Genomic DNA, 26,316 nt, shown 5'->3' on the forward strand with positions numbered 1-26,316 from the left:
TGGGATTGGGGAATTGAGAATGGTTCAGCCCTTTAGGTCTATTGATTCATTTAATCCTCACAAAAACCTTATGAAGGAAGCAGGTATTTTTATTATCATCCTCACTTCACAGATTAGAAAACTGAGGCACAGAGGGGTAAAATTGTTGGTCCACGCAGTCAGACAGTAGCAGAGCTGGAATTCACATCCAGATAGTCTGACTTCAGAGGCCAAGGTCGTCTGTATGGTTGTCTACCTCTCAGACATGAGAGCCAAACTGGAGGGATGGGGACAAAGGGTGTGCAGCTCATCTGGACATTTGCACTAAAGTAGGCTTGGGGCAGGGTTTGGGGCATCAGCAATGCCTTTGGCCATGATCCTCAGTTTGTAAAACGATGGCAGAATGTATGCATCATGCCTCTTGTTTCCCCTGCCTCTTTATGAAAGCCTAGCCTTTGGAAAACCATTTGTTATTCCACTTCCTGCCCCTGTCCTGGCCCAGGCAGCAAGGGAAGCAGCTCCTGAACTGCCTCGAGCACCGCAGTGCAGGTCGCTGGAGGAGAGGAGGTAATTCTCGTTGTGTTTATGGGTCTGAGCAATTTCTTTTCCTTCTGCAGACAGGACTGTCCTTGTGGATACAGATCTTCCGTCCCTCAGAGGCCTCTATGTGATGGGGACTCTAGAATTCCCTGTGGACAGAAGCAACATTCTGAGCCTGGCGTGCATGCTCATTGCAGGCGGGGAACTGAAAGTCGGTGAGTCAAAGGCAAGGGCACCGGGATTGGGAGGAGGGAGAGGCCTTGGGAGAGGATGGTGTCCTCCAGCAGGGTTGCTTGAGGGAGTTTGGGGAGGGCTGAGCCAAGGAGGAAGTTTGCTAGTAAAGCTTCTCCCTGGCAAGCTTTGGACACAGACAGAGGTGATGTTTGTTGGTCACCCCCTCCTGTCCACCCGCTGTCTGCTGCCATCTGGTCCCAGGGTCCTCATACTCATTGCAGGGCTCTTTTTGCCTCCTTCAGGCCACACATCAATTCTCCCTTTAGTTCTTTGTGTGAGAATTTACCCGTGTCTCACTCTTTCAGAAGATCTTGTAGGGTGGATTGGTTATCCTTTGATCAACCAACTCACAGGAAAATTTCAGTTGCTATCTTAGTGCACGTCCTTCAGAGAACAGACCTGAAAGCTAAGCTGTGCGCTCGTGCTATACTGGGGCAGAAATCGCTGTGCAGTGAGAGTGAGTCTCTCGAGGAACCAGGGCTGTTTGCACAGTGTGGGAGATGCAATGGTGCTAGGAGATGAGGGTCCTCCCACTGGGAAGTGAGGGATGTTGCAGGATGGAGTGGATCTGGGGTGGTCTTTAACCAGGTCTGGTACACTGGCTTACTTAAATAAAAACCCGAGTTGCTCTAGGTAGGCTCTGTACTTGAAACTGTTGTACACAATGATGGGAAGACATGTCCCTTGCCCTCAAAGGAACTACTTTTGAACTCAGAAAGGCATTCTACTTTGCCCCCACAGAGGAGATTAAAAGAGAATTTTCAGAAACAAAAATACCTTATCCCAAAGAAACAATCTCTGATGGTGAGGAAATGTTTAGGTATTGTTGTTCAGTAGCATGCAAATTTTAGACTCTCTGGAAGGAGAGACTTCTAGGCCTAACTACCTGTCCAAAGTTTAAATCACTGCAAGAAGCTTCCTGAAAAATTTTGGTCAAACCTCTTCTTGAATGCTTCCACTGACAGAAAAATCAAAACCTTTTGAGACAACGTGTTCCCACTTTTAAAAAGTCTGTTAGAATTCTTTCCCTTCTTATAGACAAAGTCTATCTATCTTCCTCTAATTTCTGTTGGTTCAGGTTCTTCTGTTTGATCTATTTAGGACGAGTGTCAAACTCTTTCTTTTGATAGCCCTTCATCTACATTTTATTGAATCTTCTCTTTTTCAGGTTATGCAGTTCCTATTATTTTAGCCATATATAAATCGCAGTTATTTTAATTACAGTTATTATTATGATTATATAATTATAGTTATATCATTTTAATCACAGTTATTGATGTTTTAAAATAATTTTTATTTTTGCTTCTATTGTGCCACCTGGAAAATACAGAAAAGCAAGTAGAAAGTTATACCGAAGAAATAAAGTAATCACTTATACTCCCAAATGTAAAGATAGATGCAGTTAATGTTTTGTAGCCCTAAAATCATTTTTTTCCTTACACGTGCATGTGTACGTGCACACACGTGCTCTAAAACATAGAGTATACAGTCTGATAATCTTCTGAATCCTAGACTAACAATATGAGAATTTCCTTAATTCATTCTATTTCCAAGACACAATTTTGATAGCTTTAATATTCCACATCCATGTGAGTCTATACATATACATACCTGCATAATAATTTAGTTAACTGTTTTTCTATTGTTGAACTTCAAGATTATTTCAGGTTTTGATTTTTTTTGTTTTCTTTGTCCTTGTAACTTACTCTGCAATAAACATCTTAGTACTTAAGTCATTATTTACATCTCTGATTATTTTCTTAGGATAGACTTTTATAAGTGGAATTAATGGGCCTAAGGGTAAGTGCATGTGCTTTAAGGTCCTGGATGCATATTGTCAAATTGCTTTTCGGAAAGATTTTACAAATTTGCACTGCCTCCACATTTCTGAGTTATGAGATCCCCTCATGCTTCCTGAAATTGTCACTAAACACACTTGTTTGTTTAATTCCTCTGAAAGTATGAAGCCAGGGGGAAAGAACTATTCTCCAGATTAAGAGTATAAGCATAAGTCATGACTTATTCTGAACAGAGTGAAATGAATATAGCAGAATTGGGCTATGTTCATGGGCTCTAAGTCAGACAGCCTGGGGTCACATCCAACCTGGTTACCTACTTGATGTTTGGCCTTAAATAAATCAGCCTCTGGATGCCTCCATCACTTCATCTGTAACATATGATAGAACCTACCTCAGAGGGATGCTGAAACCATAAGTATAACAGCTCCTACTAAGTGCTTGGCATATAATAGGTGTTTAATAAATGCTAGTTTATCTGTAAGGGTGCCTGCGGGAAGTACATGTCATACTAACTTGGGCAATTGGAGGAGATTTTAATGAAGGAACCATTTACAAAAATCCAAAAGGCCTGGGGCAAACCCCAGGGCTAGAAACAGGAGAGTATCCTTAGCATCCCTTTCCCTAAAGGAGTAAGAGAAGGAGATTGTTAACTGGAATCAGAGATGGAGGTGAATGCCTGAAGATGGTTGTCAGGCAGCACCATGAACTTTTGTGTGACTGGGACACACTCAGTACCCAGAAGGACCTCTGGGAGTCAATACCCACATCTTACTCTCTGTCCTCCCTCATCTCCTGCTCATGCTACCATTTAGCCAAACCCAACCAGAACTCTGAGTAAAGGAAGATTCACTGATGTCCTGTGTCCAGGACAGCTGTGTCCTGGGGCAGTGAGCAAAGGAGGGCAGAGTTTGGAAATGAAGTGTCAGTGGGCGCTCTCCACCACAGATACGGTTTTTCTTTTAAAACAGCCAAAGATTCAACTTCATCCAGCTGATTATGCCAACTACTTCATCAACTCTAATTCCTTCTCTTTTTGCATATGCTGCCTTAAATACATATCTCTACATTGTACACTTGTATAAGAATTATTTTGTTTTCACTTGGGTTTTAGGGAGACCTAAGTGCAATATTCTTTACTTATGTCTTTTTTTAATTATTTCAATCCATCTTTCCACAGTGAGGAAATCCTTTTGGCTTCTGCTTTTTTCCTCCCAGATTAATATCACTTGCTCATTTGTTTAATATTCTATAAAATTCTCATCCAGTTAACTGATAAAAATATTCAATAAAATTGAGCCTTGTTCTTGTTACTACAAAACTTATTTCAGGTTGGCATCTTCTATTGCTAAGAGTGATCTTTTTTTGTAAGTTTTTTAGGTTTCTGAGGTCACTTATTACTATAATTCAGATTTGTTGCTTGTGAAAATCTGTACCTTTGAAGGGAAGTGACACAATGCCACTTTCCAGTTTTGATTTATACACTTCAAATCTTATTTTTAATTGTGTCCATTACCAACTATATTTTTATCTATTACTAGACATGGTATGTTCTTTTTCTCTCTGCTTGTCCATGTGTTCCAGGCTTTAAGGCTGATTATCTGAAAGGAACCCATCTGCCCAATCCTATCTGTGTGATGCCTGAAGGAAGACTTTCAACCCATCTGTCCCATTCTACCACACCCTAAAGAAATCCCAACATGAAATAGATAATAAGACTAGTTAGCAAATAAATCTAATAGATGTGGACATTGGCACAGAGCACTGCCAGAGTCTGTCTGCTATCTGATGCCATTTGATCCAAGTCCCAACATTGTGGAATTATATTTCTTGGTGGTCCTGCTTTTAAGGCAGCTGGTGCTGGCAAAAGGTATCCATTGACTTTTAGTAGAGTGGAATCATAATGCTAGCGTTAGAAAGGAAGTTTAAGATCAAAGCTTTGCTTAGAGGGCTGCAGCTGCATCACAAATGCCAAATTCAGTTTCATTCTTTGTTCAGTGGTTGTTTCATTAGTCTGATAAAACACTTAAGATAAGCTTAAGGTATTTCACTTGTTTGTCCATACTTTCATTCGTCATGTTTTTTGCTCATTGCCTACCACGTGCCAAGTACCACAGGAGAGGTTGAGGTACAGAAATAGAAGTCATGAACCTAGCTTTCAAGATGTCTCAATAAAGCCGTGGAGACAAACAAATGAAAACGTAATTGGAAGTGTCACCTCCTCCAATGCGGAGGGGGATTAAAGATAAAAGAAGAGATCGGAAGAGGCACATATTTGTGGATGAGCATTATACCTTCAGGGAATTGTAGGGAATGGGTAGGCCTGGACTGTAGGATTTATAGAGTGGTGGTAGCTGATGAAGCTTCTTGGCCTTATGCATTATGTTACGGAGTTTGGGTTTTATCATGAAGGCAGTGCACAGTCACTGGGTGGTTTTAAGCAGGGACGTGACATGATTAGATCTGGTCTTAGAGTGATCACTCTTGGCAGTGTGGGGCATGTGTTGGAAGGGGCACAGTGAAAAGCGAGAAGGCTACGAGGTGTTTCAGAAAAGAAATTGTAAAAGATTGAACTAAGGCACTGGAGTTAAAGGGGAAGAATGAATTAGGGAAGTACTGAGGAGGTAAAAAATCACTAGAACTGCGTGGCAATTTTGATGTGAGGAGGGGAGTTGGTTAGGATACATCTTAGGGTTCAGGTTGGGAGATCTTGGGTCCACAGCGGTGCCAGGACAGAACCTCCTTCCCACCACATTTTAGTTGAGTGACTCTGGTAAATTAATGAGCTTTCTCTTTCTAAAATGGGAGCAATAATAATCATGCTTATTTTATAGAGTTTTATAAAAATTAAGTGAATTAATATTTATTAAAGTGCTTGAATAGTATCAGCCACTTAGTGAGCCTGTACAGTGGTTTGTTGATTACACAGATTCACATTTGTCAAGTTGAGGTTTCAGTGGGATGTGTAAGTGGTAACATGTAGAGGGCAAATAGATTTATGAGAAAGCACAGGAGAGAGGACTGTGCTAACTATGTATGGGTCATCAGCCAAAATGTGCAATCAAAGCTGTGAGATAGAGAGAAAAAATGACCAGTGCTGAAATTTTGGCAAAAACCAACCTTTTAAGGTAATGGAAGAAGCTGAGTTCAGGAAGGAGAACGGAAAAGAAACAGCTATGAAGGTAGATGGAAAATGAGAAGAAAATAATGTCTTGAGACCCCAGCGGTTCCGGCGCCGGGCGAGTGGAGCCGTTTCTGGCGCTCTTTGCCGTCCCGGGGCAGGGATGGGGGCGGACGCGGTCGGTCGCCGCTTTGGGGATGTAGTCGGTGCCTCCGCCTGGCAGGACCGAGCGGCAGCCCGGTTTCCCGCTCTTGAGAGCGAATGGTCACTCCCCTGCGGGGAGGGCAATCCGGACAGCTTTTCCGTGGGTCGTGGGCCCCCACGGGCTCGGGGCTCACCTGTCGCACCCGCCCTCAGCCCGCTTAGACTCCTCGGCATCACCAACGCGGACCTCGCTCTGGGCCATGACCAGAGTTATGGGAGAAACATTTTTGATGTAACAACCCCCAGTGATAAGGACAGCCAGCAGCAAGAAATGGTATAGCAGAAGATACAGCACCTGGTAAAATGTTATATTCTAGATATGATTGGTGATTACAAGGTCCCTGTATAAATTAATTCTTCTCAACTCCTTGGGATTTGAAGAGAAAACGCCCGGTGTCGTACCTAGTGAAAGTAATGGGCTTTCAAGAGGTGGTCCATCAAAAAAAAAAACAGACTTTCCTTGAAGTTTTTTCAGAAAAAGGAAACCAAGAGAGCCTTGGATTTCACAGATTCTCAAGAAAATGAAGAAAAAACTTCTGAATATAGAGGGTCTGAAACTTATCAAGTTGTTCCTGCAGCACAGTCCTCACCTATCAACTGTGAGAAGAGAGAAAACTTGTTACCGTTTGTGGGACTGAATAATCTCGGCAATACTTGTTATCTTAATAGTGTACTTCAGGTAGTATATTTTTGTCCTGGTTTTAGATCTGGAGTGAAGCACTTATTTAATATTATTTCAAGGAAGAAAGAAGCCCTAAAAGATGAAGCCAGTCAAAAAGATAAGGGAAGTTGCAAAGATGATTCTTCAGCAAGTTATGAACTAATATGCAGCTTACAGTCCTTGATCATTTCAGTCCAACAGCTTCAGGCTAGTTTTCTCTTAAATCCAGAGAAATATACTGGTGAACTGGCTACTCAGCCAGGGCGACTACTTAACACACTCAGGGAACTCAAGCCTGTGTATGAAGGATATCTACAGCGTGATGCACAGGAAGTATTACAGTGGATTTTGGGAAACATTCAAGAAACATGCCAACTCCTAAAGAAAGACGTAAAAAATGTGGCAGAGTTATCTACTAAGGTAGAAGAAACACATCAGAAAGAGGAAATGAGTGATAATAACAGCATGGAGATGGACAGTATGAGGCATTCGGAAGACTATAAAGAAAAATTGCCAGAAGTAAATGGGAAAAGAAAAAAGTGACACTGAATTTGGTAACATGAAGGAAAAAGTTAAAGTCTCTAAGGAACACCAGTCTTTGGAAGAAAACCAGAGACAAACCAGATCAAAAAGAAAAGCTACAGTTGATTCATTAGATATTCCTGCTAAAATAATCCCCAAGTGCATTTCTGAAAATGAGAGTGCAAGACCCTCACAAAAGAAATCAAGAGTTAAAATAAACTGGTTAAAGTCTGCAGCTAAGCAGCCCAGCATTATTTCTAAATTCTGTAGTCTGGGTAAAATAACAACAAACCAAGAATCCAAAGGACAATCTAAAGAAAATGAATATGATCTTGAAGAGGACTTGGGGAAGTATGAGAATGATAATACAGCTAATGGTTGTGTACTTGAATCTCCAGGGAATAATGTTATGCCTGTTAATGAAGTTAAGCCCATAAACAAAGGTGCAGAGCAAATTGGTTTTGAGCTAGTGGAGAAATTATTTCAAGGTCAGCTGGTATTAAGGACTCATTGCTTAGAATGTGAAAGTTTAACAGAAAGAAGAGAAGATTTTCAAGACATCAGTGTACCAGTGCAAGAAGATGAGCTTTCCAAAGTAGAGGAGAGTTCTGAAATTTCTCCAGAGCCAAAAACAGAAATGAAGACCCTGAGATGGGCAATTTCAGAGTTTGCCTCAGTGGAGAGGATTGTAGGAGAAGATAAATATTTCTGTGAAAATTGCCATCATTATACTGAAGCTGAACGAAGTCTTTTGTTTGACAAAATGCCTGAAGTTATAACTATTCATTTGAAGTGCTTTGCTGCTAGTAGCTTGGAGAAAATAAAGAAAATTAAGGGGGGAGGTGCCATATATCCTTCACAGAAGCACCTGAATATTAGTACTTACTTCAGTATTCTTTGTGTTTGATTGTTATGGTGGTGGACTTTCCAAGATCAACACTCCTTTACTGACACCTCTTAAACTGTCACTAGAAGAACGGAGCACAAAACCAACCAATGACAGCTATGAATTATTTGCAGTTGTGATGCATAGTGGCATTACAATTAGTAGTGGGCATTATACTGCTTCTGTTAAAGTCACTGACCTTAACAGTTTAGAACTAGATAAGGAAAATTTTGTGAACGACCAATGTGTGAAATAGGTAAGCCAGAACCATTGAATGAGGAGGAAGCCAGGGGTGTGGTTGAAAATTATGACAATGAAGAAGTGTCGATTAGAGTCAGTGGAAATACCCAGCCAAGCAAAGTTTTGAACAAAAAAAACGTAGACGCTATCGGAGTTCTTGGAGGACAAAAGAGTAAAGCAGATTATGAGTTATACAACAAAGCATCTAATCCTGATAAAGTTGCCAGTACAGCATTTGCTGAAAATAGAAATTCTGAGACTAACAGTACTAATGAGACCCATGAATCTGATAGAAACAAGGAATCCAGTGACCAAACAGGCATTAACATGAGTGGTTTTGAAAACAAAATTTCGTATGTAGTGCAAAGCTTAAAGGAGTATGAGGGGAAGTGGTTGCTTTTTGATGACTCTGAAGTGGAAGTTACTGAGGAGAAGGACATTTTGAATTCTCTTTCCCCTTCTACATCTCCTGCATCTACTCCTTACTTGCTATTTTATAAGAAATTATAGAGTGAGTGTATTTTCCTTGCATATATATTAAACAGACCTGGACAAACATCGGTAAATTGATTACATCAAAAAAGTCTTTAGCTTATCTTTTTTTTTTTTTTTTTGCGGTACGCGGGCCTCTCACTGTTGTGGCCTCTCCCGTTGCAGAGCACAGGCTCTGGACGCGCAGGCTCAGCGGCCATGGCTCACGGGCCCAGCCACTCCACGGCATGTGGGATCTTCCCGGACTGGGACATGAACCCGTGTCCCCTGCATCGGCAGGTGGACTCTCAACCACTGCGCCACCAGGGAAGCCCTTTAGCTTATCTTTTGAAGCTATTGGGTATTATTGGTCTCTCTAGGTTTTTATATAAATAGTGAAATTTGAATTATTGAAAACCATGTTAATTTTTAGAATTCATTTTCCTTAGTGGAGACTAGTGATTGATGCATTAGCTTCTGGGAACAAACCTGTTTAGGTTCTTAACTGAATTATTCAAAATGGAAGCATTTAAATACTTTGAATTTACACCTATCTTTTGTGTTTGCTTTTTCAAATGAAGTGCTTGTATTTGTATCTCCATATTTTGGAGTAATTATCTACATGATGTTTATAGCTTCTGTGGTTTTTCAGCTAAGAAGCAGAATCTCATTTCAGTACATTTAGTTTTGTAAGTCATGAAGCCAAACATTTGATGGGCTGTATTAGAGGCACATGTATGTATTCACAGTAGTGCACATTTTGTGCCTTGAATCACTTTGAAAAGTGTCTCAGAAAACCTGAAGAGTCAGTCCTTTTCTATCTTCACAAGACTTTTATATGTATTTATGAAAATGATTCTGTACCCTGGTAAGTCTTTTTCAGCATGGACTAATTTGTATCTCTTCATAGTCATACTCTGCACGATCTGTATATAGTGCATTGAACTTAGAGGTGTGACCTTAAATTTAACTTTTTTTAAAAAAACCAAGAGGTCGGGCTTCCCTGGTGGCACAGTGGTTGAGAGTCCGCCTGCCGATGCAGGGGACACGGGTTCGTGCCCCGGTCCGGGAAGATCCCACATGCTGCGGAGCGTTTAGGCCCGTGAGCCATGGCCGCTGAGCCTGCACATCCGGAGCCTGTGCTCTACAACGGGAGAGGCCACAACAGTGAGAGGCCTGCATACCGCCAAAAAAAAAAAAAAAAGAAAAGAAAAGGAAGATAATGTCTTGAAACAAAGGAAGAAATTTGCAAGAAAGAGGGAGTGGTTAGTAGTATGAGATACAGCGGAGAGAATAAAGAAAGCAGGAAAGGAAATTGTCCATCTTACTCTTTTTTTTTTAATATAATGGCTGTCAAATATAGTTTTGATAGAAAATGTTACTTTGCATGTTTTTTTAAAATTAATTCTTTTTTTTTTAAACATCTTTATTGGAGTATAATTGCTTTACATTGTTGTGTTAGTTGCTGCTGTATAACAAAGTGAATCAGCTATACATATACATATATCCCCATATCCCCACCCTCTTGCATCTCCCTCCCACCCTCCCTATCCCACCCCTCTAGGTGGTCACAAAGCATGAGCTGATCTCCCTGTGCTATGTGGCTGCTTCCCACTAGCTATCTATTTTACATAAAATTAATTCTTATCGGAGTATAGTTGCTTTACAATGTTGTGTTAATTTCTGCTGCACAGCAAAGTGAATCAGTCATACGTATAAATATATCCACTCTTTTTTAGATTTCCTTCCCATTTAGGTCACCACCGATCATCGAGTAGAGTTCCCTGTGCTACACAGTAGGTTCTTGAACAAAGAAAAAAATTCGACACAATACATGAAAAACAGTAACTTCTAATAAGCTTAATGCCATTTACCTATACTTTAACAACTTCATTTTTTGGCTTAAAATATAACCTTAAGTACAATTGAACAGATTCAATCTCATGTTTGAAAATAAACCGTTGTCATATATTAAGAGTGATGTCATCAAACCTTTCTATGCTTTCATGAGTAACAAACTTTCTTTTCGATGATAAAATGGAGCAAAACAGTAGATATTAAGGAGAAAATAGATTTGCCCCTGTCTCCATCCCCTTCCTCCCCACTTCTCTCACTTTCTCTTTCATTGAATGCCAACTCAGTGCCAAGCATTCTTCCTGGGACTTGAGTATTCAGCAGTGAGCAAGACAGGTAAGACTCCTGCATGCACTCTTTTGTTGGGGAAATAGACAATGAAATAGTAAAGTAAATGGGGAAGATAATTTTAGATGGTAGTACATGCTCTGAAGAAAACTAAATGGAGGAGTGAGCTGAAGAGAGGTGTTGGCACCATAGATTAGGTAGTCAGTAAACACCTTTCTGAAGAATCAGTGTGACTACAGACCATAGAGCCAAGAAAGAGCTAGACTCACAAAGATTTGAACAAGAGGGTTTCAGACAGAAGGAAGAGCTGGTGCAGAAGTCCTGAGGCAGAGCCAGGCATGTGCTTTACATAATTATGAGGCAGAAAGGCTGCCTTGGTAGCTGGAGACTAGTGACAAGTAGGCATGAGTTTCACAGTGTAGGATGGATTTTAAGCTATGCAGGGTTGTTTTCTAAAGTGATAAAGAACGCGAGTGAGTCCAAATTGTGCTGAAAATTGCTACTTTTTGATAATCTCATGCATATGACTTTAAGAAGACAGAAATTAGTTTAGGACCTTCATGAATATGGGAACTCTAGAAATCTGGATTATAAATCTAGTTTAGCGACTCATTATACAACTTCTGGAAAATTCCTCAAGAGTGGATTTATAACTGTGATATCTCAGACCTCAGAGATTATGTGAATCATCTGTATCATTGTATGGATAATGGAACTGAGATCCAAAGAGATTATTGATTGGTTCCAAGGTCTCATAGCTTGTAAAGAGCAGGACCAGGATTAGAGGTTATTTTAGTCACTTCAAATATTTGTCCTTCAAGCCTTTGCCCAAGGACTACCTTTACTATGGGTATTTTCCATTCAATAGGTTTCAGTGTATCTTTTCTCCTGGTCCATTCTTTCATTCGTATTGTCATTACTGCATTCATTTTACTATTATGAAATGGTATGTTTTCATGAATGTCTTCTCTGTATTAGATGATAGGCTTCTTTACAGAATTTTGTAACCCTAATACCTTGTGCATAGTAGGCTTCTGATAATGTGCTGTGTGACTGATTAGTTTATTGATAAATGAATGGACACATCTAAGTGTGTCTTTCAGCTCAATGCCTTTTTCTTGTAATACATCCAGTCTACTGACACCTAAATGTCAACATCTGTGAGGAAGGGCTTACAGTGTTAATGTATAAATGACCACAATGTTTCCCCCCTCTCCCTATATGAAAGCAATAAACAGGGGCTAAAAACACATTGAAAAAATTGATGATCTTGTACAAATCTAAATTTTATCCTGTCTAGGAGAGGAAAGCTAATAAAAATGCCTGACTCAAAGCCTGTTCAATAAGCATTGGTTTGTTGAGTGTTTTAAATGTTTGTATTTCTTTGTACAGGAATAGCTGTCTGAACTCATCCTTTTCACCAGTGTCCTTTTTTAGTTGAGACATCATTTCCATGCTTTAATATGCATCCTTTGTTATGTTAGATATCAGTGATATTAACATGTTATTGATCCAAATGTGCAACTCAATGAAAGTGTTTTAATATTATGCATACTTTTAAAATTGCAAATGAAAAATTCTCTTGTGATAGTTTGTAGGAGGATTTCAGAGAGGGATAATCAGTAATAATATATGTGTGTCTTTAAAACTTAACAGAAGTCTCCTTGATCCCTAAGTAAACAACACATGCCCCACATTTCAGAGTCCCTTCAGACTCAGCAGTGCATTTTTCCTTCAGCCTGTCAGAGCCAAGTCACGTGATGCGCTGCCTGGTCACTCAGTAATTATGCTAGGAACTGGGTTTTTATCCTAAAACTTGTCACATATTGTTTTGCAGAGCCAGTGATGTGTATTTGTCAGCCCTGTCTCACATTTGTAGCCAGGAGCCTAAGGTCATCATTAGCCCATGACTTTGATTGTCAGGAAATGAAGTACTAGGTGTATGGAAGTTTCTTTCATTGCTTGCATGATTGGGACTTTCTCAATCCTAAAGAAGAAGAAAAATCCATACACAGTTTATTGCCTTCCAAACTGACAGTTCTGTAAGGCTCATTGGATGATTAAGTAATAAGAAGGAGACAAACCAGAGAAAAGTGTAGATTAAAACATATCCTCCAGCTTAAAGACACAATACCCAGTAGTCAGACTCATTGAGTAGCCAGAGAGAATCTTGTGGTGATGTTTGTTTAAAAATAATATATTAAGAGAAAAAAACAAACCAAACAAAAATATATTCTTTCAAGTTTATGATTAAAAAATAATACAAATTAACCACAAATTTAATGTGTAAATATAAGTGTACATAGATATCTGTAAAGTAGATGGTTTATAAGTTAGCTAATATAGATCATCAGTCAACAAATCAGTTTCTGTTTATACTGACCGTTCTCTAATCAAACTACTAGTTAATAAAAAGGTGAAATCAAAGGGATGTGATTTTTAAATATCATACTTACTTAACTGTAAGGGCAAAAGCATAAAACCTTTGTTCTTTACAGGTTCAGGAAGCACTAAACTCCACTTCTGTGAGTTCCTCAGAAGATTGGTAGCCAACAGTTAAATAACACATATTTCAAAGTTAGATCAGGCATAGAAATATCTGTTTGTTTTCAGATGGATATTAGTTCTCTGACAAATACCACATTCTTCTTTTTTTTGGTGTGAAACATTTTTAAATTTTTTCCATTAAATTAACTCCGTATAGAGACAGCATCAGATGGGTGCCAGGGTCCCTTTTTGCTCTCATCTCATCTCGTCTTCCCTTTTTTTCCCTCTGCCCTATCCCCAGGATCCTCTCCATCCAGTCAGTGCTCTCTGTGGTCAAGTGCATGGAAATTCCTGGCTCTAGTACCGTTCTAGGAGGGCAGTTGCGAGACCTCTCAAGCCTTCATGTAGATTGACTAAGGCCTTTTAGGATCTAGAGTGTAGCACCTACAAAATAAACACACAGACACATTTTGAAAACAAGAATTTTTTCCTGCAAATATTGCTCTCCTCTTATAGTACAACGTGGGTATATTATTTTACTAAAGACCTTCTGCTCACCCTGTGTGAGAAAGCGAAAGATTTGGGGGAGAGGGCAGGGAAGATGAAGAAAGAATGGAGTGGTAGATGGAGATGCAAGTCATGTCCAGAGAGCATTTCAGGCAATGGAAATAGCATGTTGAAGTCCCCAAAACTGGGAAGCTGGAACATTTGTGGAACTAAAATAAGGCCAGTGTAACTGAAGCTTTGTTAGCAAGAGAGAGAACGGTTTGTGAGATAGAGCTGCGAATCAGAGAAAGCAGAGCATCGTGGGTCACATTAAGGAGCCTGACCTTTATCCTAAGTAAAGAAAGGGTGGATGGTTTGGGGGAAACCAGAGAGAAGGCAAGTGAAGTAAATGTTGTAAAAGTTTGGTTAAGAAAGATTGGAAGCTGGCCCATGTATCACATTATTCTTAAATGTATATGTATTTTTAAGCAAAACACGGGTACAAGAAATAATCCTTCTATCTTGCTGGGTTTGTCTCTACTAAACACAATTGTAGTAATCATTTTACTTTAATATTTTAATACTTTCTAAATCAGCATTTCCCCAAATATATTTTGGATGCTTGAACTTCTATCACAATAACATAAAATTCCTTAGAAATTTATTAATTATTTTAAAATGTTTAAATAGTTAATTATATGATAAATAAAAAAATTGTTAAATATTAATTAATTATTTTTTCATGGAAAAGCTAGATAATTTTAAGCAAACAAGTGAATGAATGAATGAATACTTTATTTTCTTGGTTAGAAAACTCTTATGACAGTATTTGAGTTTAAGAGGAATTTAATTGTGTTTTCTGCAGTTCCTTGGTCTGGACATTCAAGTAAGTGATCACCTAATATGTTTACCTTTGAAATGTCTAGTTTCTAGTACCTTAGGGATAGGACATTACTTGCTAGGAAGAGCTTGCCTTCTTTCTCTTAATTTCCAGATTTAAACATTGATTTTAAAATGTTTCACTTCTCTATTGTTACTACCACTACTGTCTACACTATTACTACTAAGAGCCAACATTTTTAAGAGCATGTATTATATGCAGACCCTGCCATGTATCTTTAATATGTACTAAATTATTTAAGCCTAATTAAAAGTGGATGCTTTTACTGTGCCTATTTTATATGAAGTTACAGAAACTGAGGCTTACAGAAGTAAATTAGCTCAGTCTTATTTATGAAATTATAAGGGTTTTTATACATGTTGCAAATATGTGAATGAATATGTTATATATTAACTTTTATTTTAATTTCTATCAACTGTTAACAAATTGAGAGCCCTCCTCATCAATGATGGAAATTTGTCAGCTTGAATAAAATCACTCTCTGAGGGGCTGGAGATTATCATTTGATAATGTCTACTGGTTATTCTTAGAACCATGTCTTATTTCATTGGGCTGAAAGCCCTTCCACCCTCCTTTTTTTTTTTTTTTCACATGGGATTGATTTTGTTGAGGAGGGGTGTTTTAGGGCTAAGTGGGTCAAGTATACACTGGGAATTAAAGGCTAATTCAGAATAAAACAGGCTTCACAATTTAATTGATTTATCACTATTTGTCCAGAATGTTCTGGAGGCTCTACTCTGAAGAAAATAGCTACAGCAAGACATGAGAAAAATAGTCATGCTTCAGTTGGAAGCTCAGCTTCCAAAGTCATCAATGTATAACTTAGTTCTGAGGGCAGGAGAAAATGTGTAAAATTGATATTGGGGGGTAATTTCTTAACCTATCTTTTATGGGCAATCATGATATTTATGGAATTTCAAGGTTAACTTGGAGGGAAATACAGATTATTTAGAAACACAATTTGTTGTTTTGGATTCAGTGAACAGGACTCGACAAAAAGTTTATTAGGGAGATGAGTCTAAAATTTTGGTCAATATTTATTAAATATATGCAGTTTTTTTAATACATCAGTTATACCTCATTAAAGCTGTAAAAGAATTTAATGCATTAGAGAAGCAGAAAAACAAATATAATTTTGATGAGTTCCCATTCTATTGATGAACAAGTACGTATTGATGAGTGCCCTTGAAACATAATAGTTTATTATGAAGTATGACACACACGTTCAGAAAAGTTTGCAAAGTAAAAAGTACAAGTTCAGCTAAATAAGAATCCATTCTAGTGGGTATGTAGTGGGATCTCATGGTTGTTTTAATTTGCATATCTCTAATATTTAATGTGATTTGAGCACTTTTAAAATTTTTATTTTCTATTTGGTATCTTGTTTTGTGAAGTAGCTGTTCTCTTGCCATTTTTTTTTTAAAAAATAGATCTTTATTGGAGTATAATTGCTTCACAATACTGTGTTAGTTTCTGTTGTACACCAAAGTGAATCAGCCATATGTATACATATGTCCCCACATACCCTCCCTCTTGAGCCTCCCTCCCATCCTCCCTATCCCACCCCTCTAGGTCATCGCAAAGCACCGAGCTGATCTCCCTGTGCTACGCTGCTGCTTCCCACTAGCTAACTATTTTACATTCGGTAGTGTATATAAGTCTTTGCTACTCTCACTTCGCCCCAGCTTCCCCCTCCCATCCTGTGTCCTCAAGTCTACTCTCTATGTCTACATCTTTATTCCTGCCCTGCCCTTTTAAAATGATGAATTATCTTTTTTATATTGATTTGTTGAAGTCTTTTTTTTCAGATCAAGCAACATTTATTAATAATTACTATTATTATTACAAAAAGCAAATATTGGTTTTCTTTTTAACATCTTTATTGGAGGATAATTGCTTTACAATGGTGTGTTAGTTTCTGCTTTATATCAAAGTGAATCAGTTATACATATACATATGTTCCCATATCTCTTCCCTCTTGCGTCTCCCTCCCTCTCACCCTCCCTATCCCACCCCTCTAGGTGGTCACAAAGCACCGAGCTGATCTCCCTGTGCTATGCAGCTGCTTCCTACTAGCTATCTATTTTACGTTTGGTAGTGTATATATGTCCATGCCACTCTCTCACTTTGTCACAGCTTACCCTTCCCCCTCCCCATATCCTCAAGTCCATTCTCTACTAGGTCTGTGTCTTTATTCCCATCTTACCACTAGGTTCTTCATGACATTTTTTTTTCTTAGATTCCATATATGTGTGTTAGCATACGGTATTTGTCTTTCTCTTTCTGACTTACTTCACTCTGTATGACAGACTCTAGGTCTATCCACCTCATTACAAATAGCTCAATTTTGTTTCTTTTTATGGCTGAGTAATATTCCATTGTATATATGTGCCACAACTTCTTTATCCATTCATCCGATGATGGACACTTAGGTTGCTTCCATGTCCTGGCTATTGTAAATATAGCTGCAATGAACTTTTTTTTTTTTAACATCTTTATTGGGGTATAATTGCTTTACAATGGTGTGTTAGTTTCTGCTTTATATCAAAGTGAATCAGTTATACATATACATATGTTCCCATATCTCTTCCCTCTTGCGTCTCCCTCCCTCTCACCCTCTCTATCCCACCCCTCCAGGCGGTCACAAAGCACCGAGTCAATATCCCTGTGCCATGCGGCTGCTTCCCACTAGCTATCTACCTTACATTTGTTAGTATATATGTGTCCATGCCTCTCTCTCGCCCTGTCACAGCTCACCCTTCCCCCTCCCCATATCCTCAAGTCCGTTCTCCAGTAGGTCTGTGTCTTTATTCCTGTCTTACCCCTAGGTTCTTCATGACATTTTTTCTTCCTTAAATTCCATATATATGTGTTAGTATACGGTATTTGTCTCTCTCTTTCTGACTTACTTCACTCTGTATGACAGACTCTAGGTCTATCCACCTCATTACAAATAGCTCAATTTCGTTTCTTTTTATGGCTGAGTAATATTCCATTGTATATATGTGCCACATCTTCTTTATCCATTCATCCGATGATGGGCACCTAGGTTGTTTCCATCTCTGGGCTATTGTAAATAGAGCTGCAATGAACATTTTGGTACATGACTCTTTTTGAATTATGGTTTTCTCAGGGTATATGCCCAGTAGTGGGATTGCTGGGTCATATGGTAGTTCTATTTGTAGTTTTTTAAGGAACCTCCATACTGTTCTCCATAGTGGCTGAACCAATTCACATTCCCACCAACAGTGCAAGAGGGTTCCCTTTTCTCCACACCCTCTCCAGCATTTATTGTTTCTAGAGTTTTTGATGATGGGCATTCTGACTGGTGTGAGATGATATCTCATTGTAGTTTTGATTTGCATTTCTCTAATGATTAATGATGTTGAGCATTCTTTCATGTGTTTGTTGGCAGTCTGTATATCTTCTTTGGAGGAATGTCTATTTAGGTCTTCTGCCCATTTTTGGATTGGGTTGTTTGTTTTTTTGTTATTGAGCTGCATGAGCTGCTTATAAATTTTGGAGATTAATCCTTTGTCAGTTGCTTCATTTGCCAATATTTTCTCCCATTCTGAGGGTTGTCTTTTGGTCTTGTTTCTGGTTTCCTTTGCTGTGCAAAAGCTTTGAAGTTTCATTAGGTCCCATTTGTTTTTTTTTTGTTTTTATTTCCATTTCTCTAGGAGGTGGGTCAAAAAGGATCTTGCTGTGATTTATGTCATAGAGTGTTCTGCCTATGTTTTCCTCTAAGAGTTTGATAGTTTCTGGCCTTACATTTAGGTCTTTAGTCCATTTTGAGCTTATTTTTGTCTATGGTGTTAGGGAATGATCTAATCTCATACTTTTACATGTAGCTGTCCAGTTTTCCCAGCACCACTTATTGAAGAGACTGTCCTTTCTCCACTGTACATTTCTGCCACCTTTATCAAAGATAAGGTGTCCATATGTGCATGGGTTTATCTCTGGGCTTTCTATCCTGTTCCATTGATCTATCTTTCTGTTTCTGTGCCAGTACCATACTGTCTTGATTACTGTAGCTTTGTAGTATAGTCTGAAGTCAGGGAGCCTGATTCCTCCAGCTCCGTTTTTCGTTCTCAAGATTGCTTTGGCTATTCGGGGTCTTTTGTGTTTCCATACAAATTGTGAAATTTTTTGTTCTAGTTCTGTGAAAAATGCCATTGGAGTTTGATAGGGATTGCATTGAATCTATAGATTGCAATGAACATTTTGAGCAGGTGTCTCACTGTTGTGGCCTCTCCCGTTGCGGAGCACAGGCTCCGGACACTCAGGCTCAGCAACCATGGCTCACGGGCCCAGCCGCTCCGCGGCATGTGGGATCTTCCCGGACTGGGGCACGAACCCGTGTCCCCTGCATCGGCAGCCGGACTCTCAACCACTGCACCACCAGGGAAGCCCCGTAACTCGTTTTGAATTATGATATTTTTCAGGGTATATGCCCAGTAGTGGAGTTGCTGGGTCATGTTGGAATGTACCTTTTGTTGGTTATATGTGTTACAAATACCTTTGCCCACTCTGTGGCTTCCTTTTTCACTTTCTTAATGTTATCTCTAGATAATTGGAAAACCTTTATTTAATACAATTCAGTTTATAGACCTTTCCCAAGATGAATTGTACATTTTGATTGAACTGTGATAGACGAGTATATGCAATATGTTTTTTTTTAACATCTTTATAGAGTATAATTGCTTTACAATGGTGTGTTAGTTTCTGCTTTACAACAAAATGAATCAGTTATATATATACATATGTTCCCATATCTCTTCCCTCTTGCATCTCCCTCCCTCCCTCCCACCCTCCCTATCCCACCCCTCCAGGCAGTCACAAAGCACCGTGCTGATCTCCCTGTGCTATGCGGCTGCTTCCCACTAGCAATCTACCTCACGTTTGGTAGTGTATATATGTCCATGACTCTCTCTCGCTTTGTCACAGCTTACCCTTCCCCCTCCCCATATCCTCAAGTCCATTCTGTAGTAGGTCTGTGTCTTTATTCCTGTCTTACCCCTAGGTTCTTCATGACATTTTTTTTCTTAAATTCCATATATATGTGTTAGCATACGGTATTTGTCTCTCTCTTTCTGACTTACTTCACTCTGTATGACAGACTCTAGGTCTATCCACCTCATTACAAATAGCTCAATTTTGTTTCTTTTTATGGCTGAGTAATATTCCACTGTATATATGTGCCACATCTTCTTTATCCATTCATCCGATGATGGACATGTAGGTTGTTTCCATCTCCGGGCTATTGTAAATAGAACTGCAATGAACATTTTGGTACATGACTCTTTTTGAATTGTGGTTTTCTCAGGGTATATACCCAGTAGTGGGATTGCTGGGTCATATGGTAGTTCTATTTGTAGTTTTTTAAGGAACCTCCATACTGTTCTCCACAGTGGCTGTATCAATTTACATTCCCACCAACAGTGCAAGAGGGTTCCCTTTTCTCCACACCCTCTCCAGCATTTATTGTTTCTAGATTTTTTGATGATGGCCATTCTGACTGGTGTGAGATGATATCTCATTGTAGTTTTGATTTGCATTTCTCTAATGATTAGTGATGTTGAGCATTCTTTCATGTGTTTGTTGGTCGTCTGTATATCTTCTTTGGAGAAATGTCTGTTTAGGTCTTCTGCCCATTTTTGGATTGGGTTGTTTGTTTTTTTGTTATTAAGCTGCATGAGCTGCTTATAATTTTGGAGATTAATCCTTTGTCTGTTGCTTCATTTGCAAATATTTTCTCCCATTCTGAGGGTTGTCTTTTGGTCTTGTTTATGGTTTCCTTTGCTGTGCAAAAGCTTTGAAGTTGCTTTAGGGTCGTCATATGACCAATATTTGTGAATGTTTTATGCAAGCTTGAAAAGAATATGTATTCTTTGTGAGTCTAGTTTTGCATCTACACATATTATGTTGTTTGCTAATTATATTAGTCAAAACTGTTGCATCCTTACTATTTTCTTGTTTATTTAATTTGCCACTGTTATTTTTGGTATATCTGCTCATTTTTGCTTTATTCTGAAGCTATGATGCTAGGCACATACATACTTACTATTCTTATAACATCGGTGTCTTTTTTACTGTGGAGTATCCCTCTTTATTTTTAATTGTTTTCTGCAAGAGGATTGGTTAAAATTACTTAGTTCACCATTTTGGGGACAAAATAGATGTGAACTTTGCTGGAAAGACACAGCTCCTTCTCTCAGGGAGTGTACTGTAAAGAGGAGGCAGTCTGATAAAAGACACTTACAGTACAGTCTTGAAGCACTGAGGTAAAGCATGGCCTGTGGGGTAGCCCACAGCGGGCTACTTAAAACAGACGAAGTTGACAAGGAAGGCTCCCAGAGGAGGTCGCCTCTGAGCTGGGTTTGCTCTTGTTTGGGGACTCGGTTTAGGTGGCTCAGCTCTCAAGCGTGGCAAGGAAACCGGGGCGCAGGTGGCGGGGAAGGAAGGGGTTCTAAATGCACAAAGCTGTTCCCAATCATTTGCTATTTCAAGGAGTTTTCCGATGTCCGCTATTGTAAATAGGTAGCACTGCAGTGGAGAACTTTGAGCATGAACCCTTGCCCGTGTTCTATACTATTTCTTTAGGGCAAGTTCCTCGAAGAAGACTTACTGCAGCAAGAGGTGCGGACATTTTTATGCACAAAAGGGGGCATCTAGCTCTAGGTCATAGGAGGCTTTTAGAAATAAATTATAGTGGAGCCAAGTTTTGAGGGATGATTAGGAGTTAGACAGGGTGAAAGTAGGCATATAAAAGCCTGGGAAATCTCACGGGCACAGAGGAGGGTGGAGGTAAATAATTCAGGGTGGGCTGGCTTAGTCACAAGCTGTGGGGAGTCGTGCTAAAAGAGTGGACTTAAATGTAAACTAGATTTATATTTGATTCCATCAAAGAAGTTCAGTTAATAAAATCGTATAAAGTCCTTTAACCTTTTTCTTACCTTTGAAGTTCATGGAATCCATTTGTACCATATTCCTCAAATCATTATAACCGTTATCTTTTATATACCAGAACTTATTTTCCTTCCATCTCCCCAGGTGATTTTAGCATATGGAATGTATTCTGTTTCCCCTCCGTTGCCCACCATCATCCTAAGTTGTGACAACTTCCGTTTACTTCTTTCCTATTCCGCTACGTCCACGTGTCCTCGGATGGGACTTACAAGTCTAAGCCCAGCTTCCCCACTTTTTAGCTGTGTAATTTCTGACAGGTTTTTTAACCTCTCTCTGTCTCCGTTTCCTTGTGAGAGCCTCAACAATATCCTTCACAGGGTTGTGATAATTAAATGAAATCACATATGCAAAAACACCTGGCTTGTCTCGGCAGCATGACGACAAGGATTTCCCCTCCATTGTGAGTATCTGCATTCATCCAGGTTGAAAATGCCTTTTGTTACAGTTTAGAGCAGCTTGAAGCAGCTTTAAAAAGGGAAATCAGAGAAGAACTGCATGATCCCATGAGCCTTCTCTTAGCGGTGGCTCCTCTCATTTAGGGGCAAAGCCCAAGCTGGTGAGAGCACCTCACCTTTCTTCGAGCGCTAGATTTGAGCATAAAATGAGGAGTCCGGACTTTAAGGCTTTCCTTTTACCAGCTTTCACACATTTGAGAAGCACTGCGTTTTCATGTTAAAATAGTATCTGTTTCCTTCTCTTAGGTCACTCTTGCCTTCTTTCTGCTCCGTCCCTATTCTCCATCTTTCCCTTCCCCCACATCACAAAAAAGAATACAAACTTTGGTCATTTCAGATACCAAAAGATCACGGCAGGCTGACTAATTTTGCACAGACTTTCTGTGAAAGCTCCACATGTGCTGCCGTTTTGGGTTGCATAATTGATTTAATCTCTGATTTTAGAGGAACACTGAACTCTTTTCGTGGGACTCTGCGTACATTTCTCTAGGGCAAAAACTGTCCTACTTTTTTTCTCTCTGGTATCTGTTTAGTGCTAGACCATTTTCCCCCAAGAATCTAAACTACCCTCCGTGAAATAAATGAAATCACAGTTGGAAAACGGCTTACTGGCCAGATAAGAGCTATACCACGCACATTTTCTTCACATTCTCCTCCTTCCCCCATCCCTTCTTTCTGCTCTCGCACATCTTTGTTTTGGCTAAGAGGATGTGTTAGTCACTCAGCTGAGGATTGACGTTCCCTACGTGGAGCCTCTGTGTACCTTAGCGTTTTATTGGGAAAGCACACGCTGTGGGGTCCAATCCTTGCATGCCCGTTGGCCTACTGTGTGACTCCAGGGAAATTTACTTACCCCTCTGAGTCTTACTTTCAACAGTCCCTGTAGACCAATGGTTGTGCAGGCTGAACTCTAGAGCTAGGTATGTAGCAAGCTGGAAACTCACACCGAGCCTTTGGCTAACCAGGTATATATATGGGGTGCCAACTGGGGAAAATGATTTTATGCCCCTGAAAGACCACTTAGCCAAAAGCACAACCAGGCAATTTTAAGTTTCCATTTACTTCATTTTACCGTATTTGGCAACCTCATTTTACCGTATTTGGCAACCTCATTTTACCGTATTTGGCAACCTCATTTTACCATATTTGGCAACCTCATTTTGGGTTATGTTTTCAGGAATTTCTAAGTGGAAAGGCATGTTTGATAGCAGAGTGTTTTGTCAACTTCTCCAATCCAGTATATAGTTTGGAAACAATCTTCTCACTAGTTGCTTCTTAAAAAATCTAATGCTTTGTAATATTTTATGTACTCTAAGATATATTTTCTGAAGAAAATAATCTTTGCCAGGTCCGTACTCAGAAACACAATTTTAGTAATTTCCCCAAATTATTCTCATACTGTGAAAGTGACCAAAGTCTGCTGTTTACATCAGCAGATTAAGGTCAAAAGTAATTCCCAACTGCTATTTGAGTATCACAGCTTGAAGGTTGTGTCCTTTTACTGCTAAAAGAATTTAGGCTTAGATAATAACCTATTACTTGTTTAATAGAACACAGCATAAACAGACCATTGTTCAAATTCAGACTGATACTTACTAGTTGGATAAATTTGGACGAGTCCCTTAACCCCTTAGCCTCATTCTATATGAATATTTAACACTGAGATAAGAATCATATTTACTTCTCAAGTGTGTTGTGAAGATTTTTTTTTTTTAAATGCCAGGGGAATGGGTGCAGTAGATTTATGGTAATCAGTATTTTTTTTTTTTTTTTTTGGTATGCGGGCCTCTCACTGTTGTGGCCTCTCCTGTTGTGGAGCACAGGCTCGGGACACGCAGGCTCAGCGGCCATGGCTCACGGGCCCAGCCGCTCCGTGGCATGTGGGATCCTCCCGGACTGGGGCACGAACCCGTGTCCCCTGCATTGGCAGGCGGACTCTCAACCACTGCGCCACCAGGGAAGCCCCAGTATTTTTTTTTTAATTTATTTATGGCTGTGTTGGGTCTTCATTTCTGTGCGAGGGCTTTCTGTAGTTGTGGCAAGCGGGGGCCACTCTTCATTGCGGTGCACGGGCCTCTCACTATCGCAGCCTCTTTTGTTGCGGAGCACAGGCTCCAGATGCACAGGCTCAGTAATTGTGGCTCACGGGCCCCGTTGCTCCGCGGCATGTGGGATCTTCCCAGACCAGGGCTCGAACCTGTGTCCCCTGCATTGGCAGGCAGACGCTCAACCACTGCGCCACCCGGGAAGCCCCTGTTGTGAAGATTTAATGCTAAAATACATGTAGAGCAATGTGGGGATCCAGCGGTAGACAGTGTATCAATCAGGTTTTGCTGTAATAATGTTGTGTAACAAAGAATCACCAAGTCTCAGTGGCTCACAACAACAAATATTGGTGCCAGACTTGATTTGACTTGGTTCCAGCTCAGGGGTTCTATTCAGGTCTGCTGTGTACGTCTCTTCATCCAGGCCCTAGAGGTTATTTAAGAAATTCTCCTTTCATGGCAGGGAACATTATTGCAAGTGATCTGGTGAAACTTGCCAAGCATTTTAAAGCATCAACTCAGAATTGGCATTACTGTCACTTCTACCTGAATTTCATTGGGCAAAACAAGTCATGTGTCCAGGCTCAGTATTAATAGGTCAGGAAAGTATACTCTGCCCTAAGAAGAGTGAATATTTGCTGAACAATAATCCAATCTCCCTCAGAGAAGTTTACTGCATCTCATTTTTCCACCTTTTCTTTTTTCATGTATGAACACTGGCTTTTCTCCATCTAGTCTACTTTATATTATCTACTTTGCAGTCTCAAAATTACATCACAATTTCCCTCTCCCTCCTTAAATTTCAGATTAATTTACATGATATACTTTTCTTGTAAACAGGTACTTTAGAAAATCCCTTAGAAAAAGAAAAAAAGCTCCTGATTCTCCTTAGAGCTTCAGAGGGAGTCTTTTGTGACCGTTTCATCGGAATCCGTATTGATCCAGGAACAATTGGTAAGAGTAAAGTGCAGCTTTATTAAAAATGAAATGTGTGTGTATTTCTGATAGGGAAGTACCATTCATAGAACACCTACTAAATTCCAGGCACTCTTCTAGAGAATTTATTATTTCACTTACCAGCTCTCCTGTAAAGAGTATACATTTTACAGATGTCAAAACTAAGCCTCAGAGATGGTGAACAATATGCAGAAAGCCACACAGTTTTATACTGTCAGAACTTAGATTCATATCCAGATTGGTCACACACCAAAGGCTGGATGAAGAGTCTGTGTTATCAACTTTAAATACTATGTGGTTATTGATATATTTTTTAAACTGATAGCTCTATAGATTACTAAGAAACATTTACTGTTGGCAGTTTCTTCCTTTGATACTGCCACAATACCAAATCCTGTTTTATTTTATTATTTTTTTAATGTTTATTTATTTATTCATTTATTTATTTATTTATTATTAGTCATCCATTTTATACACATCAGTGTATACAGGTTAATCCCAATCTCCCAATTCAAATCCTGTTTTAAAGCACAGAAGAGCACAGAAACTAGGACTGGACTTGTATAACTATGATGTAAGGGCCACTCAATAACTTACTTTTAAGGGAAAGGTATAAGAGGCTTTTTATAGATTTCTAGCATTTTAAAATTCTCTTTGTATGGTAATCCTAGTTTTATAAGATTTCAGTGACTCAGTAAAAACAATCATGTTAGGATAGTTTGAAGTTTGGTAACCTGGTTTCATAAAGTATAGCCATTGCCGTATAATACTTTGATAGTGCTTTATTGTTTTCAAATGATTTTTCATATATGCTATTTATTTTATCTTTTTAAGAATATGAGGTTAAGGAATATTTTACTTTTTTCAAATTGACAAGCTAGATGGATCACAACAGGAGCATGGACTCTTTTTGCCTGTGGTGTCCACTCTGTTCCAGGGAGTGCCACGTTGAACTGGACTTTGTGTTAGGAGCATATGAGGGTACCTGTCTTGATCCCCATGCCAGCTGTATTGCCAAACAAGTGTTTCTAAAAATTTCTCTGATACTAAATTGAAAAAGGAATGAAATGTTGTCACTGCATGCTTAAAATTTGGTGATATCATAAGTAAATAACATATTTTAATCTCTTCAAGTATTATAATCTCCTTGAAACAACTAGGAAATGGTGTCATTTTACAGTTAACCTTTGGTGATTGGGAATGATCAGGAAATCTACTTT

General features: G+C 39.3%; 2 protein-coding genes across 2 annotated transcripts in view; both read left to right on the forward strand.

Annotated features, from left to right (window-relative positions):
- The window catches only part of PKHD1 (PKHD1 ciliary IPT domain containing fibrocystin/polyductin), a 425,823-nt gene that overhangs the window by 273,786 nt on the left and 125,721 nt on the right, over positions 1 to 26,316 (forward strand). Inside the window, exons 52-53 of the mRNA XM_067755820.1 lie at positions 597 to 734; positions 24,980 to 25,093. Of these exons, the coding sequence (XP_067611921.1) occupies positions 597 to 734; positions 24,980 to 25,093 (252 nt within the window). The remainder of the gene's footprint in view (positions 1 to 596; positions 735 to 24,979; positions 25,094 to 26,316) is intronic.
- On the forward strand, positions 5,834 to 8,731 carry LOC137231597 (ubiquitin carboxyl-terminal hydrolase 1-like). The gene is given in 6 exon segments (XM_067752067.1): positions 5,834 to 6,148; positions 6,258 to 6,314; positions 6,317 to 7,069; positions 7,071 to 7,863; positions 7,949 to 8,182; positions 8,185 to 8,731. Coding segments are annotated over 6 exon segments (2,661 nt in total). The 3' UTR covers positions 8,694 to 8,731.

This window comes from Pseudorca crassidens, chromosome 10 (genome assembly GCF_039906515.1).
Source record: "Pseudorca crassidens isolate mPseCra1 chromosome 10, mPseCra1.hap1, whole genome shotgun sequence".
In the NCBI taxonomy this organism is placed as follows: Eukaryota; Metazoa; Chordata; class Mammalia; order Artiodactyla; family Delphinidae; genus Pseudorca; species Pseudorca crassidens.